This window comes from Chenopodium album, chromosome 16 (assembly GCF_948465745.1).
Source record: "Chenopodium album chromosome 16, dcCheAlbu1.1, whole genome shotgun sequence".
NCBI classification, from domain to species: domain Eukaryota; kingdom Viridiplantae; phylum Streptophyta; class Magnoliopsida; order Caryophyllales; family Amaranthaceae; genus Chenopodium; species Chenopodium album.
The window spans coordinates 49,625,255-49,635,509 of record NC_137849.1 but is presented as its reverse complement, the minus strand read 5'-3'; the positions used below and the strand labels follow the sequence as shown (position 1 = coordinate 49,635,509).

At 34.2% G+C, this 10,255-nt stretch overlaps 2 protein-coding genes and 1 non-coding gene across 3 annotated transcripts; all 3 read left to right on the top strand.

Moving 5' to 3' along the window:
• Nucleotides 1–1,014: 1,014 nt before the first annotated feature.
• Nucleotides 1,015–3,709, top strand: LOC145584506 (uncharacterized). Its single transcript, XM_081641332.1, has 3 exons — nt 1,015–1,695; nt 1,775–2,860; nt 2,924–3,709. Exons 1-3 carry the CDS (start codon nt 1,015–1,017, stop codon nt 3,707–3,709), a joined length of 2,553 nt encoding a protein of 850 aa, XP_081497458.1.
• Nucleotides 3,710–4,996: 1,287 nt separating this feature from the next.
• Nucleotides 4,997–5,076, top strand: TRNAL-UAG (transfer RNA leucine (anticodon UAG)). Its single transcript has one exon. It is a non-coding gene; the product is annotated as a tRNA-Leu (tRNA).
• Nucleotides 5,077–6,911: 1,835 nt separating this feature from the next.
• Nucleotides 6,912–9,615, top strand: LOC145584505 (protein SHOU4-like). The gene is made up of 4 exons (XM_081641331.1): nt 6,912–7,223; nt 7,373–7,528; nt 8,766–8,974; nt 9,074–9,615. Exons 1-4 carry the CDS (start codon nt 6,912–6,914, stop codon nt 9,237–9,239), a joined length of 843 nt encoding a protein of 280 aa, XP_081497457.1. The 3' UTR covers nt 9,240–9,615.
• Nucleotides 9,616–10,255: the final 640 nt, after the last annotated feature.

The window sequence follows — 10,255 nt, the reverse complement described above, 5'->3', positions numbered from 1 at the left end:
GAGGGAAAGGAAGAGAAAGGAAATAGGGAGATGGAGTATCTTTCATTTGGATAACAAATATGGAAAGAAAGGAATTGGAGGGAAGAGAAATGAAGGGATGAAATTGAAAGAAATTAATCCCTCCAACAATGGAGAGATTTAGAAGGAAAACTCCTCTTTCTTCCCTCCCCTCCCTTTCTCTTCCTTCCCCTTCACCTCCCTTCCCATCTTTTCTTTCCAATTTCTTTATCCAAACACATCGTAAGTAAAAATAAATAAATACTATAGGGTAAGGGGTAAGACGTAAAAAGTACAATATTAGTTACGGATAAAAATTGGGTATCTTGAATAAAACCACCTTGTAAAATGAAAAATAGATTATAAAAGTAAACAGAGGAAATATTACAATCTAGATAGCAAAGTACCAATGTTTTCTAATCTATGGTGTTTGTATTGAAAACAGCATATAACATCACATATTTTTGACTAACTAACGCTCTTCACCGTTCCCTAAGATAGGACACATTTTGTTATTGGATGAACATCATGTTATGTAAGAAAATCGAATTTTTTACCCTTCTTTCAATATTAATGTTACTTTGATAGTTGTTAGTTGATATGAGGGTGTTTGTTCTTGTTCGTATTGATTATGCCACGTCAGAATTCTCTAACAGAATTCTGTTAGAGTTATTTCCAAAAGATTCTTCTTCTATTGTATATAAGCTAGGATGTTGTAAGATTATTGCAAGAAATCAAATTATCAATAAAATCTTCCTTAATTTTCTCAGATTTTCTTTCTATTTCTTCTCGTTGTTCATTTTGATTTTGATCTCAGATTTAATTGAGATCATAGAAATTCAACTTATAAAGCTGAATTTCATCATGGTATCAGAGCTATAAGGCGCGATTAACGATCACCTGTTGATTGTTTTCGTTTTTCATCGATCACTTGTTGATTGATTGATTAGATTTTTTTTTTTTTTTTTGAGTTTTCATTTGATTTCGATTTTCTTGAAGATTATTTTGATTTCTTCAATGGCGGCTGGAGATGAAGCTCTTCAATCATCTGTTTCTGGTTACAAAGATAAGTATTATCTTTCAAATGGAGATAATCCTAAGCAAAGCTTGAGTTCTCATCGTTTTAATGGCGATAATTTCTTGACATGGAATCGTTTGATTCGAATGACACTTGGTGCGAAGAATAAACTCTGTTTTGTTGATGGAACTTGTTTGAAGCCTTCTGCTGATTCTGCTGATTTTCAGAAGTGGATTAGGAATGATTACATGGTGCAATCCTGGTTGATTAACTCCATGGAAAAGAGTAAATCTGAGAGTTTCATTCTTCAACAGTCTGCACACCAACTGTATGAAGAAATACTTGAGAGGTATGGTCAATCTAATGCTCCATTACTCTTTGACTTGCATAAGAAGATAATGTCCTTGGAACAAGGTGATGATTCTGTTACTGAGTATTACTCAAAGATGAAGCGTGTTTGGGATGAGATTCAATTGCTTGAAGGTTTTCCAGATTGTGATTGTGGTGCATTAGCTGCTTGCACTTGTGGTTTACTAAAGAAAGTGCTTGCTGCAGATCAGAAGCAGAAGTTGATTCAATTGCTTGCTGGATTAAGCAGCAAATATGATGCTACTAAGACTAATATTCTTAGTATGGATGTTTTACCAACTGTTATTAGAGCATACTATATTCTGCTTCAAGTAGAGAGCGAGACAAAATAAATTGAATGATAAATCTACTGATTCTACTCAGATCAGTGCATTCAATTCTATGAGATAGTCTCAGCATTCTCATTCTAATGCTGGGAGGAAAGAGTTCAAGAAGCCAAGATTTGACGATCAAAGAGGTGATAAGAATGACAGGAAATGTGATTACTGCAAGAAATCTGGACATACCATTGACGGCTGTTTCAAACTCAATGGTTTTCCAGAATGGTGGACAAATATGAAGAATACGCAGGATGCTAGATCTTCTGGAACTTCTGGAACTCGTTTAGCTGCTAATGTTCAAGGAGCTTCAGAAGAATATGGTGATACTCCTTTGGATTTTGTTGATAATTCAGCTGGCATTGATGTTAATCTAGTGAATGTTGTTTGCAAGGAAGTAATGAAAGCTTGGAAGGGCAAGGATTCTGCTACTTTTACAGATCACACTGCCAATTTTGCAGGTATAATATCCGCCTCTAATGTTGCTTCTATGTCTACTAATTTCAAGAAACATGACTGGATCATAGATACAGGAGCTACTGATCACATTATTTGTGACCATGACATGTTTGATTCTTCACATTTTTTAGAGACATCTGTTAAAGTAGGATTGCCAGATGGTTCTATTAGTATGGTCACACATATGGGTTCTGTTAGGCTCAGATCTGATATGTTATCAGTAGGGAAATTGTTAGATAATAACAATTTGACTGCTAATTTTGAGAAATCTAAATGTTCTTTTCAGGACTCTACAACTAGCCAGATCAAGGCAGTTGGTTTCAGACATGGTGGTCTGTACAAATTTACTCCATTATCAGATCATTCTGCTTCAAATAATTTCTGTTCTGTTTCTGTTGTTCAGAATAATCAGCCTAAGCTTAGTATTCTTCATGCTAGGTTAGGACATATGTCTATTCATAATATTCCTAAACTGTCAATTCCTTTTGTTGATGACAGTAATGATAGTTTTCATTGTGAATTTTGTGTACTTGGAAAAATGAGTAAATTGCCTTTTCCAATTTCACATTCTCATGCTGCTGTTCCTTTTGCTTTGGTTCATATTGATCTTTGGGGACCCTATAGACAACCAGCTATTGGTGGGAGTACTTATATGCTCACTATAGTTGATGATTTTTCTAGAACTACATGGACTCATTTGGTTCATAATAAGACACAAGTTCCTGACATAATTGCTCATTTTCTGGCATATGTTGAGAATTAGTTTCATGTCTCTGTCAAAGTGTTGAGAAGTGATAATGGAACTGAGGTTTTTCAGAAGCAGTGTAATGTGTTGTTTGCTTCAAAGGGAATTATACATCAAAAGAGCATTCCTGGTAACCCTCAACAGAATGGGAGGGTGGAAAGGAAGCATAAACATCTTGTTGAATGTGCTAGGTCTATTAGGTTTCATGCTGCTCTTCCAAAGAAGTTCTGGGGTGATTGTTTCTTGGCAGCTACTTACTTAATAAATTTGATGCCTAGCTCAGTTCTGGGTTGGAAAACTCCATATGAAATGCTCATGAAGAAATCACCTGAATACAACCATTTGAGGATAATAGGGTGTTTGTGTTATGCTGCTGTTAAGTCAGGAGATAAGTTTGAAGCTAGGGCCAGGAAGTGTATTTTTTTGGGATATCCTTTCGCTCAAAAAGGTTATAAGTTGTATGATTTGGAAACTCATAAGGTGATTTTAAGTAGGGATGTACATTTTCTTGAGGATAGATTCCCTTTTAAGAATGGTTATTCTGGTGACACTTCAGATATTGTATATGTTCCTTTAGTTAACCCTGCTCTTCATGATCAAATTCCTGTTTTCACTCCATTTGAAAACACAAATACAAACTCTTCTCCTACAACTTCTTTTCATGATTCTTCTTCTTCTTCTTCTTCTTCTTCTTCTTCTTTTCCAGTTACTTCTCCTGTTTCTTTTGAACATATTGTTCCCACTAGTTCAGATTCTGAGGTTTTGATTCTGAGGAAATTTAAGACTTTTTCCTCTTCATCTTAATACAAAGTAAAATGAATTTCTCCCTTTCAAAAAAAAAAAAAAAAAAAAAAACTGTAAAATGAATTTCTCATGCATAGAAATCATATAATAAAAGGGCTAGTTAAAAGTTAAAGAACCTTTTATTAGTAAAATAATTCTAATTGGCAAAACTTAGGTGAACATAAGAAAAAGTTATAACAATGTCTACAAAAACTATTTTAGTTAATAAAATTCAATTTTAATCACTCCCGTCCTTGTGGCTCTCTAAACACAAAAAAAAAAAAATTCAATTTTAATCAATAATATGAATGGAGTATTAGTTTTGATGGGTAGCAAAATACGTAGTAATACATTACTACTATTTTAGTTTAGAAATATTGTTACAAAGTACTTGTGAGTTGTGATACCCCTTAGGCTTCATAAAAAAAAGACAAATTTTCTCCATTATTCAGAAATCCTCAAGGTATCCGCAAATTTGTTCTATAACTTAAATACCCTAATTAATTACGAATTAGTTTTATAACTTAAATTCCCTAATTAATGACGATCATGCCAACACCATTAGTTTTCTTTCCCTCTCTCTTTCACAATTGATGCTCTAATGGGACGTTTGGTACTAGTATGAAGAACAAGAATAAGAGGGATAGAAATGAATAATGATAGAAAATGGTTGGGAAGAGATAAGAATAAATTAAAGTGTTCATTCATATTATGCAAGAATTTCGAATACGATTGGAATTATTAGTGATAAAATTGTTGAATTGAATTACTTATACAAACTACGTTTTTTTTCTCTCCTTTTTTTTAATAATTAACGGTAACTTTATCTTATCCCTCAATCAGTCAATCTTACACCACGCCCAATCACCTAGTATACAACAATTAGTGAGATAAGAAGGTGTTTTCTCGATCTTTGTTCTTACTCCTAAAGTAAGTCTACGTATTCAATTCATCTCACTAATAATCAAACCAGTAGATGTGTCATTCATCTCTAATCTCTTATTCTTCACACATCCTCCTTAAATCATCACCCTAAACATTAAACACTCACTCCTTCGTGTTTCATAGGAAGGGGGGTAGGTGAGTAAGTAAATATAGTTGGTAGTACTAGTACTAGAAAGTAGGGAAGGACAAAGATGAATTGACATTGCCAAAGAAAATTAGGCCCACTACTATCCAAAACAATCGAAGTATCGAGGACTATAAACATAGATCCACTATCATAACATTCCCTTTTAAAAATTGTCGTAAATTATGATAATTGTATCTACTAGAGTATAAATAAACATGCTTAAATATGACATACATGACAGTTTGGCCGAGTGGTCTAAGGCGCCAGATTTAGGCTCTGGTCCGAAAGGGCGTGGGTTCAAATCCCACAGCTGTCATTTTTTTGCACTTCTTATTATAGATCAGGTATCAATTCTTAGATAAGTTTAGTTCACATCAAATTAAATAAACCATGGTCATTCTTATTATAGATCAAGTATCAATTCTTAGATAAGTTTAGTTCACATCAAATTAAATAAACCATGGTCATTCATTCGGCGATTCCTTACCCCGTATGACTTCATGTTTATATTGTCATACGCCGTAAAACTGTAACATATGTACTCTAATGAAAGTAGAAGTGATTTCAACATTCACAAATTAGGTTCATAAAATATATTTCTGCTGTCAGACTAGAGATAGTTCCATTCTTTCATTTTCAATGGTAATTAAAATCATCTCATTTCTCCTAGCTTAGGATAAGTGATTTTAGCATTCACAAATCATGTTTCCATCGCCCTACTAGTCATATTGTGCCATTCTTTCATTTTCGTGTGCTAATTAAAATCGTCTCATTTTTCCATTGCAGGGATTAACTTCACGTTTATAATATCACCTCACTAATAAAAAGTGTAGTAGTGCAGTAGTGCTCTTTCTTTAGGGTGAGTTGATAATCAAATCATGCTTTAATGACATTCAAAAAAAGTGATCCGTGTTGATGTTAAATCAAGAAAGAAAAAAATGGCACATACTGTACGAAGCAATGATAATACTATCATTCACTAGATCCGATCCTATAAAAGTCCAAAGTATCCTCGCTAACCTAAGATAAGTAATAGTACCCCTACTTTGACAATAACTTTGAAAATACTGTACATACTCTACATAGGTTCCACAATTTTCTTTTGTTGACAAGTGATTTTTGTAGCTCAATTCGAACCCCTAATGACTAAAATGACCCCTAAAACCTTTAGCGAATATTTTTCGATATGTAAACCGATGAAAAAATTGAATCGGGCTGCAATTTACAATTTATACGAACTTTTGGGCTGCAATTTGCAATTTTTTTTTAAATGGCTGCAATTTGCAAAATACGAACTTTAAATGGCTGCAATTTGCAAATTTTCCTTTTTTTTTCCTTTTAAATCATTATACAGTTAGATTACTAGTTTATTGAATAAATTGTGTCCTCTTTGATATATTTCCTTTTTTTTTTTTTATTGGTTCCAAATAAGAGCTTCACTTTGCTTTTGCACCGATTCTTAAGGAAGGTGTATAAAAAAAAATAGTGGAATTTAGTTGATTATAGGTGAAATTAGGTTTTAGAAGTGTATGAACAAGGAAGATAATAATGTTTGATTGATTAAAACTAGATAAATAAAAGATAATACAATAGATGAAATGAAACTTTTATCTTGAGACAAGAGTTTTGGGTGAAATTAAACTTTTATTTAGGGACAGAATGAACATTATTTTACATGGAAGATCAAAGAGTAAGTTTATTTTGAAGGAAGTGAGTATGTTTATCTGGATTAACATGATATTTTGAGATCCTTTTGCCATTTTCCATATTTCATCTTCAATCTCAATGTCATATACTCATATAGCTACAACTTGAGATTTATGTGAAATATCAAATATGTAATTTCATCTCTAATGATGAATTTATGACCCATATTTGTACTCCTAAATTCATATTGCTTGGTGGGCCGACCTCGTCAATTGTTAGGCCAATCCACCAAAGTAACAACCATTCGGGCCGACCCATAATTAGGAAGAAGAATGTTACGTCGTAATCGGAGGGTCCGAATTCTGACAACACAGCCCATTTAACCGCACTACTGAAAACCAGCAGCAGTTTTTCCAGAAAACACAGTACCCAGAAACAATAACAGCACCCAAAAAAGCCAAAAACCAGGAAACTTAAAAAGAGAAATTAAAAACTGTAAAAGTGATGAATGTTATCTCCTGTTCTTCCTCTTCAGATGCAACTGCACATTACTACATTTCAATCCCAAGAACTTCTATTCTTATTCTAATCTTTCTGTTTATAATTGGTTTTAGTGTTTCCCTTTTTATCCTCATTGAAGTTAAAAATGCTCTATTCTTCCTTGCTTCGCTTTCTCTTTCCGCCATTGTTGCCGCCTTTATAATCTGGAATGCGGTCTCCTTCCGCCGTAACACCTCGCTTCTGTTTTTCCTGCGCTCCTTTCCTGTCTCCGACCTCCGCCTCGCCCGACATGGTCAACTTGTCAAGATTACTGGGGTAATTTCATTCATTTTATTGTATTTTTGTTGGGTTCAATTCGATTGTTTTAAATTTCTGGGTTTAGTAATTTTGAATTGGGTATTTTGTGGGTAAGCTACAATGTGGTAGAATCTGAATGTTTAACAGTAGTGATGTGTTGATGTCAGCCAGTTTCGTGCGGTGAAGTATCATTAGAATCATCGTATGAAAATGTTGGTGGATGCATTTATACGTCTACTCTTTTGTATGAATATCAAGGATTTGGATTCAAGGCTTTCAATCTTAAACAACCATGCTTTCTTTGGAGATTAGCTTTTTCTGAGGTATGTTACTGTTTTTATATTTTTCATTGAGCAGGGTTTTAATTCATATTGTTCTGTTATAATACTAGTATTACGTATGTTTGTGGGACTATAATGTCAATTGAGACTATTAGCGTTACAGAAGTCTGATGATGTGACTGTCTTGTGTTACTTGGCTTCGAATATTCATGTATTTGTCACACACTCACGCTTGGCAAATTTATGATTTCTCATTCTTTTGATCCACATTGTATGATGAGTTTACTTGAATTATGAGGATTCAATACCGTTATTTGAGGTAAACCATATTGAGACTTTGAGAGTTACAGACTTATAGAAGACTAATTATCTGACTGTGTTGTGTTATTTGGATTCGAATATTCATGTATTTGTCACACACATACTTGGCAAATTTATGATTTCTCATTCTTTTGGTCCACATTGTATGATGAGTTTATCTGGATTTATAAGGATTCAACAAGGTTGCTTGCGGTAAACCATATTGGTTAATTGTTTTGTGTCCTTCACTAACCCCCTGCCAACTATTATTTGAGAAATGCGAAATGGTACACTCTTGGGCTTATTTGACAACACTAGTTAGCAAATTGTGTTTTCGTATCCATTCTCATACTGCAAAGTAAGGGATTTGCCATTACTTATGGAAACGTATAAATTGGGCGAAAGTATCCTTAATAGTTAAACTACCAATCTTATTTCAGTGGTAAGTAAAATGTCATGATTTGATCATTTATTTTATCATTAAAGTTCATGAATCACTTGTCCTGCTGTTAGTTAAAAGAATGTTGCCTTTTTGGTCCCATATAATAAAGATTTCACCTATTTCGTCTTCAGAGTTATTTACTTGCCCGTTTATGAAGTTGTAACAACCTTACCTAGTTTGTAACAATCTATTCAAGCTTTCACCCTATAGTATCTACACTAGAATATGCCTGGCCTTCTTATGGTTGGAATATACTACTGCAGAGGCTGATTTAATACTCAGGCAGTCAGACTCTTCAATTCACATCCAGCATTGATGTCAAATCCTTGATCCTACGACGTGGGTATAAAACCTTGACACTCTATCGTGGACTAAATCCATGGTAGTTTTCATAGAAAGACACTTTAGTGCTTACACATAACCATGTCTGACCCCAAGTACCCTAGTCTGAGTAACATACCAAATGACATCTACATTTTTCCGACTTCAAATATTGTCTTTCATGATGAACGTTTGAAATGGATACTTTTATTGCAGAGGCTTTCTACAGACTTTTACATTTCTGACAAAAGCTCAGGCATTCGAATTTTGGTAAAAGCTGGATGCGGATGTAAAATTGTTCCCCTAATCGTTGAGAGCAGGCTTGTGTCTGCAAGGAAGCACAGAATCCTATCCCCCAACTTGACAAAATGGCTGACGCACAGAAATCTTGCAACCAACTCTCGGGTGATACGCCTTGAAGAAGGGTAAATCCTCTCAGCTCCTCCTCTTTCCCCTTTTGAGAACTGAGTATGAGTGTATGATTTAACTCGGGTGCTTAAGGAACTCTACCTGCTTCTTATCAGCTATATAAAAGAAGGTGACTGTGCCACTATCATTGGCATGCTGCATAAAGGGGGTGATGATATTGCAATGGTTGTTCAGCCACCAGAGCTCTTATCCACAGGCTGTCTGTGGCAAAGACTATTATTTCCTGTTAATTTTGATGGCTTACTACTCGGCCTCTCCTAATGTCACCGACCTTGCTGATACAAGTTATACACCGCATCCTGATGAAGTACTTAACCCAAATGTAGTAAAATTGCAGGAATCTGACTTCATTCTGTAACCATAGTCCATAGCGTTGCCATTGAAGAAGTCAACCGATGGACAGACTCTTGACTGTCAGAAAACTTGCCAATGTAGCATAATCTACAGATAGAATTAATGGGGGTTACATCAAGATTTGCACCACCTCTTTTGGAATGTGATTATATATAAACTGAATAGCATGAACTTAAGCTGATGTTTACTACATCTATTACTGATAAACAGAGGGATTAAGAGTTCTTTTGGAGGAATACTTGATTACTTGAAAATGCAAGTACAGTTCTCCCTTTGAAACTAATACACACCTTTGAATACTTTGTTTTTTCGTTTATCCCAATTGCCTTTTTACACATTGTTCAATACACGTAATAGATATATCCAATTAAGGCCATGTCATTTTTTGTTAGTTTTATGTTTGAAAACATAACATACTTGATGACAGCATAAGCTTTGAAAACAAAAGAGAAAGCCAATTATACAATACCTATGTATCTATTGAAATCACCTTAAACAAGTACGAGTATAATATTTGTAGTTGCAAAGTACGTATATCCTTTGATAATGGGTGATGCAAATTGTACATTAAGTGTAGTGCAAGGATGAATATTTTTGAAAGTATGAATGAGCTCATTGATGCCCTTCTCCACCCTCTCTTATTATCCATCTCCTATCCATACTCTCTCATATTTGGTTCGTTCGTCCAAACTTTTTTGGTATAATAATGGTACAATTTGAATTATAACATGATAAATTAATCTGGACGAAGGGAATAGTTGGTAAGACATGATCTCCCAATGATTTGATTTGGTAAGAACTAATCTATTGAAAAGGAAAATGGACTTTAAAATCTTTTGGCTATACTTTTTTGTCTTTAATGAGTTAATCTCAATATTATTGGTCTATCATGACTTTACTAGTGCTAAATTATTCAGTTGTTT

Bases quoted from the DNA above. Each gene is read 5' to 3' on its own strand.
- LOC145584506 (XM_081641332.1), top strand. From the start codon at position 1,015: ATGGCGGCTGGAGATGAAGCTCTTCAATCATCTGTTTCTGGTTACAAA. The intron at 1,696-1,774 runs GTAGAGAGCGAG...TCTATGAGATAG, and splicing joins CATACTATATTCTGCTTCAA to TCTCAGCATTCTCATTCTAA. The intron at 2,861-2,923 runs GTTCATAATAAG...GTTGAGAATTAG, and splicing joins GAACTACATGGACTCATTTG to TTTCATGTCTCTGTCAAAGT.
- LOC145584505 (XM_081641331.1), top strand. From the start codon at position 6,912: ATGAATGTTATCTCCTGTTCTTCCTCTTCAGATGCAACTGCACATTAC. The intron at 7,224-7,372 runs GTAATTTCATTC...TGTTGATGTCAG, and splicing joins AACTTGTCAAGATTACTGGG to CCAGTTTCGTGCGGTGAAGT. The intron at 7,529-8,765 runs GTATGTTACTGT...CTTTTATTGCAG, and splicing joins GGAGATTAGCTTTTTCTGAG to AGGCTTTCTACAGACTTTTA.